The sequence below is a fragment of the Xenopus laevis genome, chromosome 2L, assembly GCF_017654675.1.
Source record: "Xenopus laevis strain J_2021 chromosome 2L, Xenopus_laevis_v10.1, whole genome shotgun sequence".
In the NCBI taxonomy this organism is placed as follows: Eukaryota; Metazoa; Chordata; class Amphibia; order Anura; family Pipidae; genus Xenopus; species Xenopus laevis.
Genome location: NC_054373.1, coordinates 16,218,330 through 16,245,722, shown reverse-complemented (window position 1 = coordinate 16,245,722; position 27,393 = coordinate 16,218,330). Strand labels below are relative to the sequence as shown.

The window sequence follows — 27,393 nt, the reverse complement described above, 5'->3', positions numbered from 1 at the left end:
CAGTCCCATGATCCGACCGCCCATAAAGCTTCCATTCTGATCAGATAGTTGGGCCCTAGGGCCCACGATCGGGTCAGCACGATATCACCACCCTCAATGTGGGCATATCGGGGAGAGATCCGCCCGTTTGGCCAGCTTAAGTGATGGGGTAAATGGCCTCACCCTATTCTACAGGTCAAAGTGACTTCTGATATATATTTTACAATGGGGGGGGGGGGGTACATTCTGCTGAAATAAGCGACTGCAACGCAAACCCCGAGTCCATTTCTCAATCAAATGTACTTAAATGTATCATTTCCTCCAATGAAGATTCAGAGTGGCTCGTTGCTCTTCAGAGTCGGTCGGCAACACCAATTATCCCCTTCACTCAGACGTCATAAGGGCTGAACCACATTAGGGTTACCACCTTTTCTGGAAAAAAATACCGGCCTTCCTATATATTTATCTTTTTCCCCTATTGATAACATTGGGATCAGCCACCATTTTTACTGGCCAGGCTGGTAAAATACTGGCCATGTGGCAACCCTAACCACATGGGAGATTTTGATCAGATTTTGTGGGTCAGATTTTATTCGACAGCACAAGATTTAGTAGGATCCGACAGCCGCTGATGTAACGTAATTCAGCTCAGATAATACAAATGGTCAGTCCCGTTATTTCGTAACCAATGTAACTCCGTCTGACTACGGAAAAGTAAAATGAGCAAAGCTTAGCAGGGGGGTATCAGAAACTGAACGTTTATTATACAGTATTTAACTTAAGTGTTAATCGAACAAATTGCGGGAAAAAAAAGCGACTAATCTTTACTGCGCGCACAATGATTCCATCCCCGGAGTCACAAAGCAGGTGATCACTCGTCATCATCCCAGTCCTTCTTTCCCGTCGGTGCTTTTGGGCCGCCTGCTGGTTTTGCCATGATGATCTTGAGAGGGGAAAGAAAATAAATTAGGGTCTAAAACTAAAGTGGGATTTATCTCCCCAGCATGCATCACTCTCATGCACCGTCTCACACTGCCCAAATTCTGTCCCTACAGTGGCTGCAAACTGATTAATGAGCAGCCATTGCTCCAACTTTTCCTTCAGGGCAGAGACAGACACAAAGATTCAGTTGCCCGGCTACTAATTGCCTCTTTTTCGGACAACTTATCTCCACGAAAAGCCTTCCCGTCGGCTAGAGTCTAAATTGCCAGCTGAATGGCACTCAGAGCGATTTGTTTTCCGAAGTCGCCCAAAGATTCCTCGTGGGGCAACTTCTGAAAACGAAGTGCTGCGAGTGCCATCCAGCCGGCGATTTAGATTCTAGCCAGCTGGAAGGCTTTTCGTGGAGATTAGAAGAGGCAATTAGTCGCCGGCGACTACATCTCCCCGAAGTTTCGCATCTGTCTCTGCCCTTAGAGGCCCATTTATCAAAGTCCGAATTTCTCAGTATTTTCTGAAAACGACTCCCGAATAAATCTGCACGCGTTTTTTTCCCTCTTATTTATCATTAAATTTTTCTGAAATTTCCTGTGCGCGAAAAAAATCCTGAAAAAAATGAATCATACAAATTTTTGCTCCAATACCACAACATCTTTGGATTATTAACGAAACCCAGCGCAGATAACAATTCTTAGGGATTTCTCCCATTGACTTATATGCAACCTCGGCATTTCCGAGATGCCGGATTTTCGGATTTGGACTTTTTCCATCCTCTGGGTATAATAAATCCTGAAAAGTTTTTTTTTTTCTTTCCACTAAAAATTTGGATTTTAAAGTAAAAAAAAACAAAAAACCTGTGATTTTTGGCATTCGGACTTTGATAAATAACCCCCGTAGTGTTAGCCCTGATTGAATATTCCAGGTGTCAGTGCTCTGCTGTATAGGCTTTCACTACTTCCCATGTGCAGAGCCAACTACAACTACTATCAACTAACGGGCAGCCTATCAGGCTAAGCACTACTCTCATAGGAAGCGAATCCTTTATAAGTGTCATGCAGGAAGGCTTTGTATATACAATATATCAGGTCTGTATTCTGATGTGTATTCGGTTCCTCTGGTTCAGGACACACAACACTGTCACACAGGGTTAGTAGTGATAAAACACAGGCCCATGCTCAGTGAAGACTCGACTGTTACACACAATACTGACACTGTTCTCTTACACAGCCCTAAGGTTTTTCTGGTTCATCTTGCCAGTCATCCTTATCCCAGTGTCCTTGCTGTTTGGGGGCTCTTGGTCCGCCAGCTGCTTTTGCCATTATAATCTATAAATGTTTACACAGTTCCCCGTGAATAAAGATAAATCAGAACTTCTAACAACGCCCCCCTTCTAAAACAAAGAACCTTTCATGTGAGCCCAGAGTATGGCACCCGTCTAATTGAATCCATCACAAGATGTTGTTTGAACGTTGTACAACGGATTCATCTGTTACTCCTGTTGTAAACAGACTCAGTCCCCAGCACATTCCCTATTTCCAAGTCCAGGCTTCTGTAGTAGTGATGTGCGGCCGGCTAGAAACCACAGGACTGGGCCAACCTGACTCCCCCATTTGTGGGTTTGGGTTGAGCTCTTGTGCCCGCTCTCCCCACCTGCGACATTGACGGCTCCTGACTTCCGACTTTATAGGCGATCGCTAGTGATGTGCGGGCCGATACCTGCTGGTCGGGTGGGTTCAGTCCAACCTCGCACGCTTCGAGGGTGATGGGCGGGTGAGGGTTGAGCTCTTCTCCAGCTCTCCCCGCCCGCCACTGTCAAATGCCAGCTTTCAGGTTCGTCTTTTATAGGGATGCACTGAATCCAGGATTCGGTTCGGGGATTCGGCCTTTTTTAGCAGGATTCGGCCGAATCCTTCTGCCTGGCCGAACCGAATCCTAATTTGCATTAGGGACACGGAGAGAAATCGGGTGACTGTCACAAAACAAAGAAGTAAAAAATGTTTTCCCCTTCTCACCCTTACTTTGCATATGCAAATTAGGGTTGGGATTCGGTTCGGTATTCGGCCGAATCTTCCACAAAGGATTCGGGGGTTTGGCTGATTCGGTGCATCCCTAGTCTTTTATAGACTTTGCGCCTGCTCGCCCCGCCCTTTTTATGAAGTCATCAGCGAAGCTGGTCTATAAAAGCAATCCGAAAGAACAGATGTTGCCGGGCACAGGCTAAGGGAGGGCGGGTTAAGGTCGGGTGCGGGACCAGCACATCAATAGCGCGCGCCTGTCCCCCTGCCCTTTTTGTGATGTCATCAGCGGGGCGGATCGGCGCTGGCCTATAAAAGGAAGGCGGAAGTCAGGTGTGGGTCGAGTTTTACTCACTATTCTGTAGGAATATCAGAAGAAGAGTTAAAGTGCAGGACAAATCCACGGCACTAGTCTTAGACTTCAAATATTTCATTTGGGGAAATAAAAACAGTTTTGGCTTAGGCTTTATCACCTTTACACTTGACAAAGGGCCTAGGCTGAAACATGTAGTGTTTTTCACACAGTCTAAGACTCGTGCCGAGGGTTTGTCCTGCACTTTAACTCTTCTTCTGATTGATTCCATTGGGGGATGAACACCGGATACCCCGCAGGATAACCAGGAAAAAAGAACTGCAGCTTATCTATTTATATTGTGTAGGTATAACAGATTTTATTTTCCTGGACTTGGTTGGCAGGTGCCTAAGCACAGTCTTCAGCTGCTACTGGTCGTGTATAATATATATATCCATGGATTCCCCTGTCCTTTAATGAACCGACACCGTTATCAAAGCAGAATGAGTTAGAAACTAGCGAGTTATTCGGGGGGAGCAGATTAATATGATGGTTTCTTATGAATAGATTTGCTTTATCAGGGACCATTGGCAGATTTTCTTTACAGAGCAGTTGGCAACATTACAGCTTGGTCAAAAAAAAATTCTAGGGATGCACCGAATTCAATATTTTGGGAATTGGGCTGAATACTTTGTGAAAGGTTCAGCCGAATCCTGAAGTGAATCCATCCAGGAAGGACTAAAAAGAGTAAAAATGTTTTCACTTCCTTGTTTAATGGAATAACGTGATTTTAAAGATTTGGTTCAGCTGGGCACTTAGTTTCAGCCAAATCTCAATCCTGCTGAAAAAGGTCGAATCCTGGATTCAGTGGATTATGTCTAATAAATTACACAATTCCAATTCAACCTTAAGGGACTGGTGTGGGGGCAAACAAGATAACCAATCCCCAAGCCATGAGTTTTTCGGTTATGGGAAGGGGAAGCCATTATGACCCCGTTTGACACTGAATTTCAAATACCTGGTCAACCCGAAGTACAGTAATCGCGGCGTTTGTGGCCAACTTTATCCCCCAGTATTTCACTAGATACGTGTCCAATATCTTGCTCTCCATCATGTCTTTCACTGCCGCAGTCTCCGCCTGGGAATATAAAAACAGCGCTCAATTGTGACTTCATAATGCTGACAATGAAGGGTTTTTTTTTTTTAAATCTTGGCATATTTACTAAACAAGGAATTCCTGTTCCATAAGAGAATGTTAAAGGGGTTGTTCATGATCCCTCCATAGGCCAATTACAAATGAAAACAGGACTCCTGCCTATGGAGGGCTCGCACCGACCCCAGCCCAGCATGACCGAAACAACTCGGCAAGATGATTTAATGGTGTCGAAGGGTCACTGTTTCTAAGGGTCGCCAGGCTGGGAGCAACTTTGGGGAGCTTTTAGCCGATTATATTTCACGTGCAGCTTCTATTTACGGATACCGACACGTTCCTATTTTTATAGGAACCTGTCAGTATTACTTTAAAGGAATTGTTCCAAACCATTAAATATCATGAAACGTCTGCATATTTCTTAACTGATGTATATCGCAAAGTTGCTTGAAATTATGTTTACTTTTCAAAAAGCTTGTTATGTTTGTGTGGACTTCCCCTTTAAAAATCTCAAGGAAGAAAAAAATAAAAGTGTTTGGAAGGTGGACGGCCCCTTTAATATCCCACACACTTACCTCGATGTCGAATCCCACGTTCTTGTTGCCTTCCTGGTGCATGGCGTACAGTTTGGAGAGGACTTCATTGGCCTTGACACCAGAGTTTCCAGCCAATGCCCTTGGAATGGACTCAAAGGCTTCAGCAAACTTTTTAATGGCGTATTGATCCAGCCCAGGGCAGGTCTGCAACGAACAAACAGAGGGGCTGATTAAACAGACTGGAACCAGATATCTGTGGCTCAGACTCGGCTTGCGGATTTCCCAGGATGCATTTGATGCTCAGGGTCGGATCCAATTACCTCTCCATAAGATGTTATGTGTTTCGCCAACTCGATTTCCACTGCTCCTCCTCCGGGTACAAGGCGCTTGTCCTACAATAAAAGACAGACAGGAATAAACATGGCTTTGATCATACGGAGCAGCTTGAGGGCTCAACAATGAACTGCTGAGAGGTCACCGACCCGTGTGAGGACTTTGAAAGTGTTCACGGCGTCATCTACGGCTCTTTCCACGTCGTCCATGAGGTTGTCTGTGGAGCCGCGGATCACAATTGTAGCAATGGCCCCGTCTTCTTTTTCTAAGGAAAGAACAGTGGAGAGTAATTGGGCAAATGCCTAAGGAAACTAACTCTGCACCTTATTTTAAAGGGAAATGACATCTCCATAATAAGGATTTCCCTTGATTTAACCATAAAAGAAAGTGTAAAGAGGTTTCAATATTTAGGCAGCCTCTAAGACACCATCACTTAGGTCATACCGTGTATCAATTTAGAACAGTTACAGAGTCTTGACAACCCCTCCCCCTCCGAGCCTCTTGAGAAAGACGTAAGCAGGTGAAAAATGAATTTGAATTCAATTTTCGAGATTTATCATACACTGGCCCTTTAAGAACTCTATTTCGACTATTTGCCACCTAAAACCTGCTGAATTGCTGTTTTAGTTAATGGAGGACATCCTGGGATCAATTTGGAGTTGTTTGCAGCCTACTTGATATTCAAGTTTTTTTCCGGAGAAAAAAAACCTCTCGAATTCGATTCGAGTTTTCGGTCGATCTTATTCACCAGAGTATTGAATTTTTTAAATAAATTTGGGTTGGTCGAATTTCAAGTTCATGGGAGTTTTTAAAAAAACTCCCATGAACTCGAAATTCGACCTTTGATAAATCTGCCTCTTAGTTGATCCATTTCTCAGCAGCATCTCTGGAGTATTAGCAGCTATTGTATCAATTCTAACAGCTGCCTGTAATGAAACTCAGGGATTCTGCTCAGCAGGGACTAAGATAAGAAATGGATCAACTAAATGTATCAATTTAGAACAGTTTACACGGTTGGCGACCCCCCCCCCCAGAGCCGCTTTAGAAGATGAAAGATACATTTGAATTGAATTTTCGAGATTTATCATACACTGGCCCTTTAAGAACTCGAATTCGACTATTTCCACCTAAAACCTGCCGAATTGCAATGGAAGACGTCCTGGGATCAATTTGGAGTTGTTTGCAGCCTTTCTGACATTCGAGTTTTTTTCCGGAGAAAAAAAAAAACTCGAATCGAGTTTTTAAAATTCTAATTCGAGTTTTCGGGTCGATCCTCTTCGAGAGTTCTGAAAATTAGATTTTTTAAATAAATTTCGATTGGTCAAATTTCGATTTCATGGGAGTTTTTAAAAACATGAACTCGAAATTCGACTTTAATAAATCTGCCTCTCAGTTGATCCATTTCTCAGTAGCATCTCTGGAATATTAGCAACGATTGTATCAATTCTAACAGATGACTGCAATGAAACTCAGAGATTCTGCTCAGCAGGGACAAAGATAAGAAATGGATCAATTTGGAACAGTTTACAGGGTCGGCGACCCCCCCTCCCAAAGCTGCTTTAGAAAGTGAAAAATGACACTTTACACTTCAATATTAGAAAAACTGTCACACATAGAAAATAGAAAGTCATTGGAAAAAGTCTTTCTGGTGATCTGAAACCAACTGAACTGCAAAAAAAGTGCTGGAAGGTGAACAACCCCTTTAAATGTACCTTTTCTATGTATAACAAATATGGATGTGGGTGGGCAGACGTTTGCATCAGACTATGCAGTATATTGTGGCGCAAGAGCTTACAACTGAACAAGCCTTACACGGCACAGGTTTCACGGCTCTGCACAGGGATTCTCATAAAGCAAAACGTAGAAAAATACATTTGGTAAATTGTGCAAAAATAATAAGCGCCCTCACATTCCGGGTCGAAAAAAAAAAAGCATGATAAAAGATTAAGCACCTCCCACCAATCACAGACTCTCTCACTATAACAGGTGAGCAGCTTCCACTTCTGGTTTGTGAGTAGGAAATGTATGTTCTGTGTTATTCAGCCAATGTAAAGCAAGGGAAAGTTAAATAATACATACCATGTTTGAACACAACAACTTGTGTATCCCCAACTTCTGACAAGTAAACACTGTCACAGTGTCCAATCTCCTCTGCTGTAGGAGGGGTCTGGAAGAGCAAAGAGAGCAAATGTTTTATGGGATACTGTCATGGGAAAACACATCAGTTTTTTCATCAGTTAATAGTGCTGCTCCAGCAGAATTCTGCACTGAAATCCATTTCTCAAAAGAGCAAACAGATTTTTTATATTTAAATTTTTAAATCTGACATGGGGCTAGACATTTTGTCAATTTCCAGCTGCCCCCAGTCATGTGACTTGTGCTCTGATAAACTTCAGACACTCTTTACTGCAAGTTGGAGTGATATCACCCCCCCCTTCCCCCCCCAGCAGCCTAACAACAGAACAATGGGAAGGTAACCAGATAGCAGCTCCCTAACACAAGATAACAGCTGCCTGGTAGATCTAAGAACAACACTCAATAGTAAAATCCAGGTCCCACTGAGACACATTCAGTTACATTGAATAGGAGAAACAACAGCCTGCCAGAAAGCAGTTCCATCCTAAAGTGCTGGCTCTTTCTGAAAGCACGACCAGGCAAAATTACCTGAGATGCAGCTACACACTAATATTACAACTAAATAAATACACTTGCTGGTTCAGGAATGAAATAAGGAGATTTTGTGTACTCACCGTTAAATCTCTTTCTCTTCAGTCGCTTGGGGGACACAGGGACAGTGGGTATAGCTGGAACCACTAGGAGGCAGGACACAATAAAAAAATAGAAACTTGACCCCTCCTCCTCCTGCTATACCCCTCCTCTGTATGCAGAGACACTCAGTTCGTACCAAAGGAGAAACAGGAGGTTATCAATAATCAACAGAAAATCTGATAACTAATTACAAGAACAGCAGTCTGAAGCCAAGAGAAGGCCTCTATTCAGGGAGGGAAGCCCTGTGTCCCCCAAGCGACTGAAGAGAAAGATTTAACGGTGAGTACACAAAATCTCCTTTTCTCTAGGTCTGCTTGGGGGACACAGGGACAGTGGGGACGTACCAAAGCTGTCCCCTGAATCTAGGGCGGGAAGTAGAGGCCTACGTGGAACCAGCCACTGCAGCCTGAAGTACCTTCCTGCCATAGTGGGTGTCAGATGCCACAAGGTGCCAAACTGGTAAAATTTGGCAAAAGTATGGATTGAAGTCCACGTTGCAGCCTTGTTCCACTGAGGCTTATTTTCGAAAAGCCCTCTGGTGGAATGTGCCCTGATTGATCTGGGGGAACCTGACCCTGTGATGAATAGGATCTCTGGATGGCCTGTTTTATCCATCAGGATATGGTGGTCTAAGGACAAGGAGTCCGATAGACGGATGTCCTCGACCCGGTGCAGGTAAAACTTGAGGGCCCTAACGGGGTCGAGGGTGTGCAGTGCTGCTTCCTTCGCATTGGAAAGGGATGGGCAGAAGGTAGGAATCGTAATTTCCTGGTTGAGGTGGAAAGTGGAAACCACCTTGGGAAGAAAAGAGGGAGAAGTATGAAGTACTGCCTTGTCGTTGTGGAAGGTCAACAGAGGAGACCTACAGGATTGGGCAGAGATCTCAGATACTCTCTGTGCTGAGGCAATAGCCAGCAGAAAAAACTTTTCCATGTGAGCCACTGAAGTGGAATAGAATCCATGGGTTTAAAGGGAGCGTGTTGCAGGGCACGTAGGACTAGGGTTAAGTCCCAATTTGGCACCGGTGAAAGTACCGGGCGCTTTATGTGGGCCATTCCCTGAAGAAAAATCCTAACATCTGGGAACAAGGCGAGAGGTCTTTGGAACAGGATGGAAGTGCCGAAAACTGAGATTTCAGTGATCCGAGGGACATGTGCAGGGACAGTCCCTCCTGTATAAGGCCAGAAGGAGTGGAGTGGAAAACTTCAGTGAATTGAAACCATTACATTGGCACCACCAATGGAAAGTGAACCAGACCCAATGGTACGTCTTGGCGGAGACCGGTTTGCGGGCTGCACGCATGGTAGAATGACAGTGTCAGAGAACCCCTTCCGTCTTAGGATTGCAGTTTCAGTAGCCACGCCATCAATTGAGGGTGGCAGGACAGTGGTGAAGGATTGGACCCTGAGAGAGAAGGTCCAGGATGAGAGGCCAAGGTTCCTCTACTGAGAGATGTACTAGATCCTAGACCCAGGATCTACGGGGCCATGTTGGAGCTATGAGGATGAGAGTATGAGTTCTCTCTGAAGTTTCTTGATCTTTCTTGGAATGAACGCAAGATGGAAGTCCCAGGGAGAGGTGAGGGCGTCTGCCGCCAGAGGGTCCCTGGACCTTGCAAAGAAGAGAGGAACTTAAAGATTGTGATCGACCTCTGGCGTCCCCCATCTTTGAGTGATCTTGTGGAAGATGTTGTCCTTTACAGGCCACTCACAGGGATCTAGGGATGTCTACTGAGATAATCTGCTTCCCAGTTTAAGAGACCAGGAATGAAGATGGCTGACAGGCGAGTCGGATTGCCTGTATCTCAAGAAGGTTGATGTGAAGACATTGTTCCGATAGAGACCAGCGACCCTGCGCTGACCGACCCTCTGCACTGCTCCCCAACCGGAGAGGCTTGCACCTGTGGTGAGCAGTCACCATTGTGGATCCCCTAGGGGTCTGCCCCTGGTCAGGTGACTGGTTTGCATCAACCAGAGAAGAGAGACTTGAGTCCTGCGGGATAAACGAAATTCCAGGAGAAGGGATTTGTGCCTCCAGGCCGCAAGAATATTCCACTGAAGCTCCCTGATGTGACGTTGGGTGAAGGGAACTGATTCTATCATCGAAACCATGACTCCCAACACCTTCATGTAGAATCTCGCGGTGTGGGACTTCGAGAGGAGAGACCGCACGAGGGTCCGCAAATGCTGGACCTTGTCACTGGGAGAGTTTGCGTCTGGGTGTTGAACTGCATCCAGAGGAAGACCATGGATTGGCTTGGGGTTAACGAGGACTTGTCCAGGTTGATGAACCAACCAAACTCCTGTAATCGAACCATGGTGAAGTGCAACGCCTGCTGGGCCACTGCAAATTAAGGTGCCTTGATCAGGAGATCGTCCAGATAAGGAGTTATGGAGATCCCCCTGGTGCGGATTAGAGCAGTGGCCACCGACATGATCTTGGTAAAGACACGAGGGGCCGAGTTCAGGCCAAGGGGAAGGTCTGTGAGTTGGAAGTGGCGATTTTGGAAGGCAAATCGCAAGAATCTCTGATGTGGACAGAAAATTGGGGCCGCAATGACAGACCTGAGGGATTCCAACTTGAACCTTCGCGGTCGAATGAAAGTATGGAGTTCCTTGAGGTCCAGGATTGGCCGAACAGATCCATCCTTCTTGGGAACTACAAACAAGTTTGAGTAATAGCCTCGGAATCTCTCCTCAGTCGGAAAAGGGATGATGACCTCTGAACGGATAAGCTTGCCGATCGCGTCGTGCAGCGCCTGAGCCTTTTGATGCCCCTGAGGATATCTGGACATGAAGAACCGGCAAGGCGGGAGAGAAGCGAATTCTAGGTGGTAGCCCTGACTCACGACCTCGTGTACCCAGACGTCTTGAGTCAGATTCTTCCAGGAGTCGGCAAACCTGCAAAGTCTCCCCCCCCTACGGCTGAGTCGCTGAAGGGAAGAAGGGGTGAGTAATGCAGACGTGGACTTGCGGGACTGCCAGGATGGCCTGGACCTTCCACTGAAGCGTCCTCTGCAGGTGGTGGAGTGTCGTGAGAGACTTTTTTGAAGACAAGTCCGCAGTTTCATCCAGAGAGATCTGCGAACCGATACCGACAAGTCAAGTCGGCTGAAGTTCTGCTAATCACCTGTAGCGCATCGAGGGAGGCTTCACATAGGTAGTCAGCCTCCTTGATTTGCGAGGCCAAATGAGCAAGTTCTTCATGGGGGACCCTTGTGGCAATCGCTCGGCATAAGGCGTCCGACCAAGTTTGGACGGCTCTACTTACCCAAGCCGAGTCTAGAACAGGCCGAAGGGAGGTACCTGAAGCAGAGAAGAGGGAACTTAGAATGCCCTCAAGCTTCTTGTCCATGGAGTCCTTGAAGGAGGCTGCATCAGGAACTGGTAAAGCAGTGCCCTTAGATAGTCGAGAGACAGGCGCGTCCACTGAAGGTGGGGAGGTCCACTTTTCCGTTAGTTCCTGTGGAAAAGGATATAGTTTGAGAAAAACTGCGCTTAGCCTGGAAACATCCCTCTGGCTTGAACCATTCCTGTTGTATAATTTGCTCGAGTTGAGCATGAGAGAGGAAAGGAAGGTGAGGACCTGCTGACCTGCTGCGGCGCTTAAACAAGGAGGTACTGCAACTAGGTTCAGGCTCCTTTAAGTGAAGGGTCTCTAATACTGAAATGAGGGAATCAATGGCCTCGGAGGAGAGTTTGGGGGGATTCCCCTTACTCTGGGTCGGAACTGTGAGATAGTTCACCATCAGATAGAGCCGGATCCTCCTCGGAGTCAGGCGGCAGGGATGAAGTAGTGATGGACTCCGCCTCACACTCATCCTCGGAAGGAGAGGGGGCTCTACATTTTGGAGGCTTAGGCCGAGGCTTATCTAGCCATGGGACTCCACCAATTTAGGAATGCCGGCGGCAAGCTTAGATGCCCATTCTGGGGGAGGCTGGGGGTCCAGGGGGGTGGAGTCCCGGGGCTGGCCTGATGGGTCCCCATGGGAGGCTTGGCTTACCTGAGGACGGAGTTCTGACGTTTCCGAAACTGCATCAGGTGGCTTGCACGTGGAACACAGAGGGTCCTTGTGACCAGATGCGGCATTTGGCACAAGCTAAATACTTAACCGATGAAGTAGTTGCTGGCCTGGAAAAAAGGTTATCACCTGTACCTTCAGACATGGTGTACACAAGCTGTTCCTGTAAGAGAGGAATTAAGTTAACAATGCCTCCCCAGGGTACTGCTGGGAGTAAAGCCTTGGAGGGGAGTAAAGGCTGATAAGGCAGTAATTACAAAGCCTGCTGCCCTGTGGCATTAGCTAAAAACCCCACTGTGTCAGAAGTACTGCCCTGATGTGTTCTTAGTATAAACAGGGGGGGGGGCTGCGCTGCAAAGCAGCTAGGAAATAGTTCTGCCCAGTGTGGCGAGTCTGCTAGTAATGGAACCTCCTCCAGAATCAATGGGAAGTAGCTGCCTGGGCGCACAATGGAGAGTGCGAAGAATGGCCCCTCCCCTAGCAGTGATATGGTGCAGACGCACACCTTAGAAAAATGGTGCATAAGGCACTGGCGCGCACTTTTTGGGTTGCACACAGGGTGCACGTACAGTAAGTGCAAAATCTGCCCCAGCCGTTGCCTCCCCAGGTAGAGTGAAAGACAGCCTTGGTGAAGTCTCTTGTAAAATAGTGGTGCACAACTGGTGTTAAGCCCACAATAACTCTCTTGCGCTGCTGACAGTGAGGACAGTAGGAAACATAAGTGCCATTCCCATTCTGGACAATTTGTAGAGATGATTTGGCAGCTGTGCTCTCAATCTCAGTAAGCCACTCCCGTTCCAGGTGTAGGAAATTAACCAATTAGTTAGAGAACTGAGAGAAAGCAAGTGAAAAGGCAGAACTTGCTGCTAGGTGCTCTTTATTGCACACTACATGTTTCAGGCCAGAAGCCCTTTATCAAGTGCCTGTGTGTTTGGTGGAGGCTGATAAACATACTGCCTGGGTCTGAACTAGTGACCTGCAGGTTGCAACAAAGTCTCCTATACTGCTGTGCAAGGCAGATGGTTTCTGCAGGGGGGATCAGAGTGAATAGGCTGCTATTAAGGATATATGCTTACCTTAAATGAGCCACGGCAGGAGTTCCCAGACTGTAGTGTAGGGATCCTTGGGGCATATAAGGAGGATTGAGCAACAGGATGAACCTGGCTATACCTCAGCCCTGTGTCCCGGCCAGCGCATCCTCTCTCTGTATGTCAGAGGGAGGGAATCAATGCTGGATGGTCAGTGCACAGCACAGAGACCCCGGTGACATCCTCAAGTAATGGATCAGACTACTCAGTGTAGCTGTCCAGCTCCATATCATGTGAAGGAAATGTAATGAAATAAAAATAAAAGAGCAAAATAAACAGTAAAATACTCCTGAATGCAGGAGACAGTCCTAACCTCCTGAGGACACAACGAAACTGGGTGTCTCTGCCTACAGAGGAGGGGTATAGCAGGAGGAGGAGGGGTCAAGTTTCTATTTTTTTTATTGTGTCCTGCCTCCTAGTGGTTCCCGCTATACCCCAATGTCCCTTGTGTCCCCCAAGCAGACCTAGAGAAAATATCATGTAGAGTGAATTATTTGCAGTGTAATTTAGAAATAAAAACTACATCATAATCATGACTGATTCCCTTTAGAGGGGTTGTTCACCTTCCAAACACTTTTTCCAATTCAGTTGTTTTCAGATTGTTCCCCAGAAATAAAGACTTTTTTCAGTTACTTTGCATCTTTTATTTTATTTTTTTACATTTTTTTCCAAAATCTAAGTTTAAAGTTGAATGTTTGTGTTTCTGGTGTCTCAGTCTGACAGCTCAGTAATTCAAATCTAAACTGATACAATTTTGCAACATTTAGTTGATCCATTTCTCAGCAGCATCTCTGGAGTATTAGCAGCTATTGTATCAATTCTAACAGCTGCCTATAATGAAACTCAGGGATTCTGCTCAGCAGGGACAGATAAAGAAATGTATCAACTAAATGTATCAATTTAGAACAGTTTATAGGGTCGGCGACCCCCCACCCAGAGCTGCTTCAGAAGGTGAAAAGTGTCACTTCAATCTTAGAAAAACGGTGACACATAGAAAATAGAAAGTCATTGGAAAAAGTCGATTTCTGGTGATCTATCTGAAACCAACTAGTTGTTTGAAGGTGAACCATCCCTTTAATACCCATGGGCTGGGAAACCTTGCACTATACTGAACTCACACTTAGAGGCACAGGGGTCGAATTTCGAATTCTTTTTAAACTCCCATAAATTCAAAATTTGACTAGTTACAATGTATTAATAAAATTGAATTTTTCCAACTCGGACGAATTTAAACGACCTGAAAACTCAAATCGAATTCGACCAAACGAGATTCAAGTTTTTTTTCCGAATGGATCCCTGCACCTTTCCCTTTGACTTAAAGAGCAATTCGGCAGGTTTTAGGTGGCGAATAGTTGAATTCGAATTCAAGGGCCAGAGTAGGATAAATCTCAAAAATCAAATTAAATTATTTTTTTTTTTTTTAACTCGAATCGAGTTTGGATAACTAGTAGTCGAATTTGACCACAATTTTTTTTGAAAATTAGAATTTTCAATTCAGCTCTTGATAAATATGCCCCTTTAAGTAAGTGCGGCACATTTTCTAAGCAAAATTTGGAGATACCTATGAAAGTCGGTTTAGCATTAGTGATGCAAGGATTGTAGTACCTGATAGTACTTAGTACCTGATCCAATTTCTCTAAGGTCTCTTTCATTCTGTGTATTCTAATTTCTGAGTTCTGGAGAGGTCAATGAGCCATGAAGGGTTAAATGCCCACTTTCATAGCCAACATGAGGACGCGACACAGTAAAGGAATACTAAGTACCTACAATTCTCTTTCATATTGCCATTCCAGATTCATGTTAGAGTTGCAGTAAAGGCATTGGGTATTTCATCGGGTCTATAGAAAATACTCACCATCCTGGGAAGGGCAGTTGCACATACGGTTTTGCACAGTCTTCGAAGATCCCATTTGGAGTTTAACCTAAATGATCAGAAAATGCAGGGATAAGTCTCCAGTATATCCAATATACATCAGCCCTAGACACATTAAAACTAAATAGACTGGATTTTATTAGAGTTTTATTATTGCCAGGGTACAAGTAAGGGTATGATGGAGACACAGTTCTCCACGGATTATTTTATACTTTATATAGTGAATAAAACCCCCCCTTTTGTAAATTATAAGGATATTATATAAGTTACCGACCATATAAAAACATGAGGCCGAGGTTTTTATACAGGTCATGGAACTCTGAGGTGACTTCTAATATCCTCATATTTTACAACACTTTATTATAATACACACGTTTCAGTGAGTCATGTGACAGAAATGACATCACCGAGCTTCGATTATAACTGATGACATCACTAATGACCATTTCTAAGGATAGAATACACAAAAGCCATGAATATCTTGTAAATGATATCCTTATAAACGGTGACTAGTGAGGTCATTTTGTCGCATGACTCACTAAAACTTGTGTATTTTTAATAAATAAAGTACTCCTTGTTGTAACATATGAGTATATTAGAAGTCACCTTGGAGTTCCATGACCTGTATAAAAGAACTCCTCGGTAACTTATAATATCCTTATATTTTACAATAGGCGGGACTTTATTCACTATATAATTTACAGGATATTCATGGCTCTACTGTATAATATAATTATTACTAGAGTCTGTACTTTGTCACTACATGCAGAGAATCTAACAACAGAAAAAAAAAACCTCTGCAGTAAAATCACTGAAAAAGGTTCCAGAGATCCCCAAAGTGACTGCACTCCATTGGTCAAACTGTCTGGCTGTCAAATAGATGTGAGTGAAGGAGTCTATGGCAGGAGAATGCAGAGGGAAAAACCAAATGTCAGCTCTTGCACACACACTTACCTTACTACCATGAGGTTGTATTTGTTTGCGTAATGGAGAGCCATGTCGGCAACTTTGCCTCCTGTCACAATAACGGTGGCCCCTGCATCTGCGATCGCCTTCACTTGCTCCTCCATCAGATTCTCTTCTCCTTTGCTGAAGTTCATCAGTTCCTGTGCGCTGTTTATCAGCACGGTGCCCTGTTAAAAAAAACAAAAAAACACTGTCACTAAAATGTTCTTACATTATACAATAGAAATCAAACCGTTGCTATCGTTGCTACAGTCTAGCTCCAGGGATGAAGGAAGCAATCCAGTTTGTGAACTACAACTCCCAACATTCCCAGTGGAACCCTGACGGCTTTACAGCCCGATAAGGTCAGACTAAGTGATAACTACAACAGAATGCCATTGAATTTTAATCCCAAGGTACAGCTTTGATTTTAGAGGCCCAAGAAAGCTGCTGCTTCAATCTGCGGCAATCCAGTTGTTGAGCTACAACTCTCAACATTCCCAATGGAATTCTGAAGGCTATAGAGCCCCATAAGGTGAGAATACAGGATAACTAATCAACAGAATGCCATTGAACATTACTCCCAAGGTGCAGCTGTGATTTTGGAGGCCCCTGGAAAGCTGTCCCCCTCCAATCTGTAGCAATCCAGTTGTTGAACTACAACTCCCAACATTCCCAATGGTACTCTGAAGGCTAAAGAGCCCAAGGTGCAGCTGTGATTTTGGAGGCCCAGCAAAGATGTCCTTTCTGCTACAAGCAGCTCTGGATAAACCCTGTCTCTGTGATGTAAAATATGTGTTGTAGACACTCTGTGATAAGCCCTATGATACACACAAGGGGTGATGATCGATAACCTATTGATCTGAAAAACATCGGATATGTTCAGCTTTGAGGTGTGAGAATTTGGTTTGGTTGATTTAGGTAAGTGCATAGCTAGTTATAACACACACACACAGTGCAGGGCCACATACCTTTGTCTCGGTGATCGTGCCATCAAACGGACAGGAATAAACTGCGATTTTGGCGTCTTTCACAGAAGTGATATCTCCTTCTACTTCCTTTTTGAAAACCATGCCGTGCAAGACAGAAGAGGAGCAGATACCCGATCCCTGCAGAGTAAACCCCAGGATTATTACACATGCTTGATTTCAGCATTTAAAAAGCAGTTCATCTTGAAGTTACAAAATTATCAATTCTTAGCAACTTTTCAATTGGTTCTCTTTTTTTTTTTTTTTTTTTTTTAATTTTTTTAATTATTTGCCTTCTTCCTCCTACTCCTTCTGGCTTTCCAGTGGGGTTCACTGACCCTGGCAGCCCAAAAACTATTGCTCAGTAAAACTATTTTAATCTTTGTCATTGTATTATACATCTTTCTATTCAGACCTCTCCTATTCATATTCCGTTCTATCATTTACACCACTGCTTGGTTGCTAGGATAATTTCAACCCTGATCCTGCTGAATGCTAAAGTGGAGAGCTGCAGAACAAAAAGCTACACACACAAAAAATGAGGAATAATTGCAAATTGTCTTAGCATATCACTCTCTACATCATATTAAAAAAAAAAAGGCAAACAACCCCTTTAAAGGGGGGCCGTCACCCAAAACAATTATTCAAAATCCTATTTTAATCACATTATTCAAGCAAAATGAACTTTAATGACACAATATAAATTATTTAATTGTTGTTTCCATCAGTCTGGGAATTCATAATTACAACAAGCAGGAAGGAGCCATTTTGTGGACACTGTTATTAAGACAAGTCTTGTATCATCTCAGAATCTTGTTTGTGCACCAGAATGGGGGACCTGATGTCCCTCCCCATGCCCTGGTTACACAATTAAATGGTGAAGAGAACTGGGGGAATGTGGGGAGAGCAGTGACATCTAGGAAGTGCTGAATGGAAAGTGAAAGTAATTGCCTGCCCCGCCTCTAAGGCATAGAGGAGGGGCAGACAATATTTGATTGACAGCGGAGATTTTTAAATGAATACTTTAATAAAAAACAGAAATTGGATTTCATGTTTAATTTAAAAAGGGCTTTTATTATACAGCTTTTTGTGTCTGGGTGACAGGTCCACTTTAATACATTACTGTACAACTTTGTATTGTATTTACAGGGTGATAAGGGTTAACGTGATGTAAATGGCTGAGAAGAATTAATTCAGAAGAAGTAGAAAGGACTTTGGGACCTTTAAAAAAGGTAGATTTGCCCATTACCACTGCTTTACACCTTGCAGAGGAAGTGTGTCCAACCAACCTTACTAACCATGACCATCAGTATTGGTTGTATTACGTTGTCTTGCCCTTTAAAACCTGGTATAAAGCAGAGGAATTTCTCTTAAAGGAGAAGGAAAACCCTATTATACTTGGGGGTGCCAAAAGTTAGCCACCCCCCCATCAGGAGAAAACTGCACCGGCCCAGGGTTATTCCAGCGCGCAACTCAGTCTTCCGGCTTCTTCTTTCGCCTGCACGTGCTCATTAGAGCGAAAAGCCGAACTTTAATGAAAAAGCTGGCTATTTCATTCTACTGTGAAGTTTAAAGAAAGAAACTGGAAAACGACAGAGTGGCGTTTGCTGGAATAACCCCACGGCCGGTGCAGTTTTCTCCTGATAGGGACCTGGGTGTCAGGTAAGTAAATGCAATCGCCTAACTTTTGGCAACCCAAAGTAAAATGGACTTCGCTTCTCCTTCAAAACCCAGGAGTGAAAATCAGAGGTTCCATTGGTTCTAAGGGAGTAACCCCAAGGTTTTAGATCTGTCTTACTTACCAAAATCTTGCACACTCTGATGTTGTCAACATTGAAATTGCCAGAGTCGGGAAGGATAGACACTAAAAGGAGAAACAAAGCTTATTTTAATAACAATGTGTATATTGGTAGTCACAGATATAAATATGTAAATGCCATACTCTTACCACACGCCTGGGCGATGAGCTTGGAAAGAAAGAGCTCGTTGCCATACTGCTTGCTCATGATGGCCGTCTGAAGAAGGGAGGCCACTTCATCAACATCACGTAAATTCTTTGCAGAACTGCAGACCAGGTCGGGGAGTATTTCTAAGGCTTTCTTACAGGCCTTTTCATAGCCTTCAATCACCTTTAGAACCACAATACATAGTAAATGGGACATCATTCTGCCAGCTCTAATACAATTAAAGGAACAGTTTAGTGTAAAAATAAAAACTGAGTAAATAGATAGGCTGTGCAAAATAAAAAATGTTTCTAATATAGTTAGCCAAAAATGTAATGTATAAAGGCTGGAGTGACTGGATGTGTAACATAATAGCCAGAACACTTCATCCTGCTTTGCAGCTCTCTTGCTTTCCACTGATTGGTTACCAGTAGGGATGCACCGAATCCAGGATTCAGCCGAATCCTTCTGCCCGGCCGAACCGAATTTGCATATGCAAATTACGGGCAGAAAGGCAAACTCGACCATAACCTGAAAATCCTCCCCTCCTTCCGCAGGGTGCCCGCTTTTTTTGTGGGTAACCCGCGGGTACCAGACCCGCTGCAGGACTTGATCATAACTGTTCCTTTTGAATCTGAGATGAATGCTGAGGATTAATTACAAACTCACTGAACAGTTATGTCCCATGTGGCCCCCCTTATAGTCACTGACTAACTCAGAGTTAGAGAGCTGAAAAGCAGGAAGTAGCGTTCTGGCTATTATGTTAGATAGCCAGTCTTTATACAATACACTTTTTTGACTAACTACCTAAATTGGCAACATTTTTTATTTTGCACAGCCTATTTATTTACCCAATATTTATTTTTACACTGAAGTGTTCCTTTAAAGTTACTAGGATCTCTTACCTCGGATACAGACAGTCCGATTCTTAGAAGCTCTTCTGCCAGCTCAAGTAAAGCTCCAGCAAAGACCAGGACAAAGTTAGTCCCGTCTCCGACCTCCTGCTCTTGCATGTGGGAGGCCATCACAATCATTTTGGCAGCCGGATGTTGAACCTGCAGGTAACAACACTGAGTTATCATTGGCTTATCTGAAACCTAATGGACAGCCAACCAATGAAAAGGCTTCTTTTTTACTCCTACATATTCAATGTATATGACACATGCAGATAACAACATGAATTAACTTCCCACCTCTAGTTCCCTTATAATGGTGGCGGCATCGTTTGTAACGAAAAGCTTCTCCAAATGATTGATAACCATCTTGTTCATTCCTACATGATAGAAAAAAATTATAGAAAAATTGCATTATTAGGGACATCCAAACTCAGATTACAGACCAGACCAATTCAGGGTCGGCATAGCAGGCGTTGTTCCCCTTTAAATTAACTTTTAGTATGATGTAGAGAGTGATATTCTGAGACAATTTGCAATTGGTTTTCGTTTTTATGGTTTTTGAGTTATTTTGCAGCTCTCCAGTTTGCAATTTCAGCACTCTTGGTGCTAGGGTCCAAATTACCCTAGCAACCATGCACTGATTTGAATAAGAGACTGGAATATGAATAGGAGAGGCCTGAATAGAAAGAAGAGTAATAAAAAGTAGCAATAACAATACAGAGGTCCAGGGCCAGATGGTATTCATCCCAGGGTAATTAGCGAGTTTAGCTCTGTGATTGCCAAACCTCTTTACTTAATTTTTCAGGATTCATTGAGATCTGGCATAGTGCCGAGAGACTGGCGAATTGCTAATGTGGTGCCTCTATTCAAAAAAGGATCCCGTTCTCAGCCTCAAAACTATAGGCCAGTTAGTCTGACGTCAGTATTAGGAAAGCTTTTCGAAGGGTTAATAAAGGATAAGATACTGGACTTCATAGCAAATCATAATACTATGAGTTTGTGCCAGCATGGTTTTATGCGTAATAGATCTTGCCAGACTAACTTAATTTCTTTTTACGAGAATGTAAGTAGAGACCTCGATTCTGGGATGGCAGTGGATGTGATTTACTTAGACTTTGCTAAAGCATTTGATACAGTGCCACACAAAAGGTTACTGGTTAAATTAAGGAATGTTGGCCTGGAACATAGTATTTGTACCTGGATAGAGAACTGGCTAAAAGATAGACTACAAAGAGTGGTGGTAAATGGAACATTTTCTAATTGGACCAGTGTTGTTAGTGGAGTACCGCAGGGCTCTGTACTAGGTCCCTTGCTTTTCAACTTGTTTATTAATGACCTGGAGGTGGGAATTGAAAGTACTGTTTCTATTTTTGCAGATGATACTAAATTGTGCAGAACTATAGGTTCCATGCAGGATGCTGCCACTTTGCAAAGTGATTTGTCTAAACTGGAAAACTGGGCAGCAAACTGGAAAATGAGGTTCAATGTTGATAAATGCAGGTTATGCACTTTGGCAAAAATAATATAAATGCAAGTTATACACTAAATGGCAATGTGTTGGGAGTTTCCTTAAATGAAAAGGATCTAGGGGTCTTTGTAGATAACACGTTGTCTAATTCTGGGCAGTGTCATTCTGTTACTACTAAAGCAAATAAAGTTCTGTCTTGCATAAAAAAGGGCATTAACTCAAGGGATGAAAACATAATTATGCCTCTTTATAGGTCCCTGGTAAGGCCTCATCTGGAGTATGCAGTTCACTTTTGGACTCCAGTCCTTAAGAGGGATATAAATGAGCTGGAGAGAGTGCAGAGACTAAGTGCAACTAAATTGGTTAGAGGGACGGAAGACTTAAATTATGAGGGGAGACTGTCAAGGTTGGGGTTGTTTTCTCTGGAAAAAAGGCGCTTGCGAGGGGACATGATTACACTTTACAAGTACATTAGAGGACATTATAGACAAATAGCAGGGGACCTTTTTACCCATAAAGTGGATCACCGTACCAGAGGCCACCCCTTTAGACTAGAAGAAAAGAACTTTCATTTGAAGCAACGTAGGGGGTTCTTCACAGTGAGGACAGTGAGGTTGTGGAATGCACTGCCGGGTGATGTTGTGATGCTGATTCAGTTAATGACTATAAGAATGGCTTGGATGATTTCTTGGACAGACATAAAATCAAAGGCTATTGTGATACTAAACTCTATAGTTAGTATAGATATGGGTATATAGAATTTTAATTAAAAGTATGGAGGGGTGTGTGTATGGATGCTGGGTTTTCATTTGGAGGGGTTGAACTTGATGGACTTTGTCTTTTTTCAACCAAATTTAACTATGTAACTAACTATGTAACTATGTGTAGCCTTACAGAGCATTTGATGTTTATATGGGGTCAGTGACCCCAATTTGAAAGCTGGAAAGAGGCAGAAGGCCGCAAATAATTCAAAAACTATAAAAAATGAAAACCAATTGCAAATGGTCTCAGAATATCACTCTCTACATCATACTAAAAGTTAATGTAAAGGTGAACAACCCCTTTAACAAATAACTTTCAAACCCCTGAAAAAGCTTAAAGGGGTTGTTCACCTTTTAATTAACTTTTAGTATGATGTACAGAGTGATATTCTGAGACCATTTGCTATTGGTTTTCATTTTTTATTATTTGTGATTTTTGATTTAGCTTTTCATTCAGAAGCTCTCTGGTTTGAAATTTCAGCAATCTGGTTGCTAGGATGCAAAAAAATCCTAGCAACCATGCATTGATTTGAATAGGATACTGGACAATGAATAGGAGAGGGTCTGAATAGAAAGAGCAGTAATAAAAAGTAGCAATAACAATAAATGTGTAGCCTTACAGAGCACATGTTTTTTAGATGGGGTCAGTGACCCGCTTTTGAAACCAGAAAGAGTCAGAAGAAGGCAAATAATTTAAAAACTATTAAAAAGAAAAAAAAAAGTGAAGGTCGGTTGAAAATTTGTTTAGAATTATACATTCTATAACATACTAAAAATGAATGTAAAGGTGCACCAGCCCTTTAATGTCATTGCTACTGAAAGCAGCATCTGTCTGGTTGCTTATATTCTCTGCACTGCTGGTTCTGACTCATCAAACAATGTAGCAGGCCTGCTGATTAACAGACCCAGCAAAGTAAACCTTGCTACAAGAGAGATACACACTCATGGCTTTTACGTATAAGGAAGAGTTTCATTCCTGTATAGTGGAAAGTGGTTTGGAATAACAATATTTTACATTATGCAAAAAAAAAAGAAAAAAAAGTCAGTTTGTGTGTGAATTTGCCTTAAATGGAAAAACTCATGAGACAATTTACCATTTGGTCCATAGGCAGTGCGTGTAGTCTGGGCGAGTTCTTTACAGGCCTGGATATTACGGAACACTGCTTCTTCCAAGCCAGAGTAGTGCTGAGAGAGAAAGAAGTACTCAGTATATTTATATAGCTCAAACATATACCCCAGCTCTGTACTGAGATTCCACCTCATTCCAATCAGTCCCTGCCGCAGTGGAGCTTACAATCTAATCCAAGCTCCCTATTGCTTCACAGCAGGGCCAGTTGTAGCCAATGAATGTGACTGTATGTGTGATTCATGCTCAGAACATCATAAGATAATATGATATATAATGGGGATCAGAGGGGCCACACTGGGGCCTTATTAATGCAAGTCTTCCCTACTATTAGCAGTTAGTTAGTATATAGGGAAAGGCTTTACCAGCCAACAAGCTGTGCTGGGAATAACATTAATGATGTGCAATAAACTAGTTCCCTGATACAGACCAATACAGTGCACTGCCCACATGTAACAAACACTAATTAGTACTGGGGCTAGGGTTGCCACCTGGTCCAAAAATTTTTACTACTCAATTGCTGCAGTCTATATAGGCCTGTCAAAAAGGGCAAAGTGCTGGAATATAGCCCCCAACTCCAAAGAGCACTCAATTCAAAAATTCTAAAATATATTTCCAGTCAATTCTCAAAGTTAAAAAAATCACTTTTTATTCATCATAAATATTAAAAAAGTAGGCATACAGGGGGGGGCCCTTACAGGACCACAGGGGGGGCCCTCACAGGAACACTAGGGGGGGGGCCCTCACAGGAACACTGGGGGGGCCCTCACAGGAACACTGGGGGGGGGCCCTCACAGGAACACTGGGGGGGGCCCTCACAGGAACACTGGGGGGGGGCCCTCACAGGAACACTGGGGGGGGGCCCTCACAGGAACACTGGGGGGGCCCTCACAGGAACACTGGGGGGGCCCTCACAGGAACACTGGGGGGGCCCTCACAGGAACACTGGGGGGGCCCTCACAGGAACACTGGGGGGCCCTCACAGGAACACTGGGGGGGCCCTCACAGGAACACTGGGGGGGCCCTCACAGGAACACTGGGGGGGCCCTCACAGGAACACTGGGGGGGGGGCCCTCACAGGAACACTGGGGGGGGGGCCCTCACAGGAACACTAGGGGGGGGCCCTCACAGGAACACTAGGGGGGGGGGCCCTCACAGGAACACTAGGGGGGGGGGCCCTCACAGGAACACTAGGGGGGGGGCCCTCCCAGGAACACTAGGGGGGGCCCTCCCAGGAACACTAGGGGGGGCCCTCCCAGGAACACTAGGGGGGGGGGCCTCCCAGGAACACTAGGGGGGGGGGCCTCCCAGGAACACTAGGGGGGGGGGGCCTCCCAGGAACACTAGGGGGGGGCCCTCCCAGGAACACTAGGGGGGGGGCCCTCACAGGAACACTGGGGGGGGGCCCTCACAGGAACACTGGGGGGGGGCCCTCACAGGAACACTGGGGGGGCCCTCACAGGAACACTGGGGGGGCCCTCACAGGAACACTGGGGGGGCCCTCACAGGAACACTGGGGGGGCCCTCACAGGAACACTGGGGGGGCCCTCACAGGAACACTGGGGGGGCCCTCACAGGAACACTGGGGGGGCCCTCACAGGAACACTGGGGGGGCCCTCACAGGAACACTGGGGGGGCCCTCACAGGAACACTGGGGGGGCCCTCACAGGAACACTGGGGGGGCCCTCACAGGAACACTGGGGGGGCCCTCACAGGAACACTGGGGGGGCCCTCACAGGAACACTGGGGGGCCCTCACAGGAACACTGGGGGGGGCCCTCACAGGAACACTGGGGGGGGGGGCCCTCACAGGAACACTGGGGGGGGGGCCCTCACAGGAACACTAGGGGGGGGCCCTCACAGGAACACTAGGGGGGGGCCCTCACAGGAACACTAGGGGGGGGGGCCCTCACAGGAACACTAGGGGGGGGGCCCTCCCAGGAACACTAGGGGGGGCCCTCCCAGGAACACTAGGGGGGGGGCCCTCCCAGGAACACTAGGGGGGGGGCCCTCCCAGGAACACTAGGGGGGGGCCCTCCCAGGAACACTAGGGGGGGGGGCCTCCCAGGAACACTAGAGGGGGGGGGGCCTCCCAGGAACACTAGGGGGGGGGCCCTCCCAGGAACACTAGGGGGGGGCCCTCCCAGGAACACTAGGGGGGGCCCTCCCAGGAACACTAGGGGGGGGCCCTCCCAGGAACACTAGGGGGGGGCCCTCCCAGGAACACTAGGGGGGGGGCCTCCCAGGAACACTAGGGGGGGGGCCCTCCCAGGAACACTAGGGGGGGGGCCCTCCCAGGAACACTAGGGGGGGGCCCTCCCAGGAACACTAGGGGGGGGCCCTCCCAGAACACTAGGGGGGGCCCTCCCAGGAACACTAGGGGGGGGCCCTCCCAGGAACACTAGGGGGGGGCCCTCCCAGGAACACTAGGGGGGGCCCTCCCAGGAACACTAGGGGGGGGCCCTCCCAGGAACACTAGGGGGGCCCTCCCAGGAACACTAGGGGGGGCCCTCCCAGGAACACTAGGGGGGGCCCTCCCAGGAAACACTAGGGGGGGCCCTCCCAGGAACACTAGGGGGGGGCCCTCCCAGGAACACTAGGGGGGGGCCCCTCCCAGGAACACTAGGGGGGGGCCCTCCCAGGAACACTAGGGGGGGGCCCTCCCAGGAACACTAGGGGGGGGCCCTCCCAGGAACACTAGGGGGGGGCCCTCCCAGGAACACTAGGGGGGGGCCCTCCCAGGAACACTAGGGGGGGGGCCCTCCCAGGAACACTAGGGGGGGGGCCCTCCCAGGAACACTAGGGGGGGGCCCTCCCAGGAACACTAGGGGGGGGGCCCTCCCAGGAACACTAGGGGGGGGGCCCTCCCAGGAACACTAGGGGGGGGCCCTCCCAGGAACACTAGGGGGGGCCCTCCCAGGAACACTAGGGGGGCCCTCCCAGGAACACTAGGGGGGGCCCTCCCAGGAACACTAGGGGGGGCCTCCCAGGAACTCTAGGGGGGGCCCTCCCAGGAACTCTAGGGGGGGCCCTCCCAGGAACTCTAGGGGGGGCCCTCCCAGGAACTCTAGGGGGGGCCCTCCCAGGAACTCTAGGGGGGGCCCTCCCAGGAACTCTAGGGGGGGCCCTCCCAGGAACTCTAGGGGGGCCCTCCCAGGAACTCTAGGGGGGCCCTCCCAGGAACTCTAGGGGGGCCCTCCCAGGAACTCTAGGGGGGCCATCCCAGGAACTCTAGGGGGGCCCTCCCAGGAACTCTAGGGGGGGCCCTCCCAGGAACTCTAGGGGGGGCCCTCCCAGGAACTCTAGGGGGGGCCCTCCCAGGAACTCTAGGGGGGCCCTCCCAGGAACTCTAGGGGGGCCCTCCCAGGAACTCTAGGGGGGCCCTTCCAGGAACACTATGGGGGGCCCTTCCAGGAACACTACGGGGGCCCTTCCAGGAACACTAGGGGGGCCCTTACAGGAACACTAGGGGGGCCCTTACAGGAACACTAGGGGGGCCCCCTAGAGGAACACTAGGGGGGGCCTTAGAGGAACACTAGGGGGGCCCTTAGAGGAACACTAGGGGGGCCCTTAGAGGAACACTAGGGGGGCCCTTAGAGGAACACTAGGGGGGCCCTTAGAGGAACACTAGGGGGGCCCTTAGAGGAACACTAGGGGGGCCCTTAGAGGAACACTAGGGGGGCCCTTAGAGGAACACTAGGGGGGCCCTTAGAGGAACACTAGGGGGGCCCTTAGAGGAACACTAGGGGGGCCCTTAGAGGAACACTAGGGGGGGGCCTTACATGTCAGAGAAGCCAATTAATATACAAAACGTATTAAACTCCATTCATTTTTCTCCACCCACAAAAGAATAAAAATCAAATTAAAAGCGGAGTAAGGGAACAGGACATGTGAGTAAAGGAGAGATGATATGAGTGAGAATTACAGGCCGGGACTGATGAACAAGCACGTTCCCCTGTATCACTGAGGCTTCTGGAAGCTTCCATGTGCAGCACATGCTGCGCCACTCCGGCCTCCCCCGCCCGGCACTTACCTTGGCTCCTTCCTTCAGCATCTGGGCAAAGCCCGGGGCCTTGGGGACGTGCAGCGCCATGATGTTGTGTGTGTGGAAGAGCCGGAGAATGGGAGCGACAAAAACGCGCTATCACCGGCACACAGAGAAAGAGACGGGAAATGGGCTGCGGCTTCCCACAACTCCCTGCGAGACAGACACGCTCAGACGATCCGCCGATAGAATCGATTCAACAGCGAGGCGCCAGGCGCGGAGGGAAAAGCAACTTGGATCGAGTACA

At 46.4% G+C, this 27,393-nt stretch overlaps 2 protein-coding genes across 4 annotated transcripts; both read right to left on the bottom strand.

The window, feature by feature from the left end:
- Positions 1-715: 715 nt before the first annotated feature.
- cct8.L (chaperonin containing TCP1 subunit 8 L homeolog) lies at positions 716-27,393 on the bottom strand. Of its 3 annotated transcripts, none has more exons than XM_018244833.2 (16): positions 27,135-27,393; positions 23,071-23,161; positions 20,045-20,124; positions 19,757-19,906; positions 18,857-19,037; positions 18,711-18,772; positions 16,912-17,049; positions 15,950-16,128; positions 14,978-15,044; positions 7,324-7,411; positions 5,394-5,509; positions 5,232-5,303; positions 4,951-5,115; positions 4,244-4,363; positions 2,129-2,243; positions 722-922 (listed from the first exon to the last, which is right to left on the bottom strand). In XM_018244833.2, exons 1-15 carry the CDS (start codon positions 27,192-27,194, stop codon positions 2,148-2,150), a joined length of 1,665 nt encoding a protein of 554 aa, XP_018100322.1. In that variant the 5' UTR covers positions 27,195-27,393; the 3' UTR covers positions 722-922; positions 2,129-2,147.
- LOC121399818 lies at positions 10,227-13,343 on the bottom strand. The gene is made up of 2 exons (XM_041581584.1): positions 13,111-13,343; positions 10,227-12,197 (listed from the first exon to the last, which is right to left on the bottom strand). Exon 2 carries the CDS (start codon positions 11,081-11,083, stop codon positions 10,364-10,366), a length of 720 nt encoding a protein of 239 aa, XP_041437518.1. The 5' UTR covers positions 11,084-12,197; positions 13,111-13,343; the 3' UTR covers positions 10,227-10,363.

Excerpts from the sequence above, each read along its gene's own strand:
- LOC121399818 (XM_041581584.1), bottom strand. The coding sequence starts at position 11,083 with ATGAAACTGCGGACTTGTCTTCAAAAAAGTCTCTCACGACACTCCACC.
- cct8.L (XM_018244833.2), bottom strand. The coding sequence starts at position 27,194 with ATGGCGCTGCACGTCCCCAAGGCCCCGGGCTTTGCCCAGATGCTGAAG. Across the intron at positions 16,129-16,911 it reads GCACGATCACCGAGACAAAG|GGCACCGTGCTGATAAACAG; the intron begins GTATGTGGCCCT and ends TTTTTTTAACAG. Across the intron at positions 15,045-15,949 it reads TACAACCTCATGGTAGTAAG|GTTAAACTCCAAATGGGATC; the intron begins GTAAGTGTGTGT and ends CTGATCATTTAG.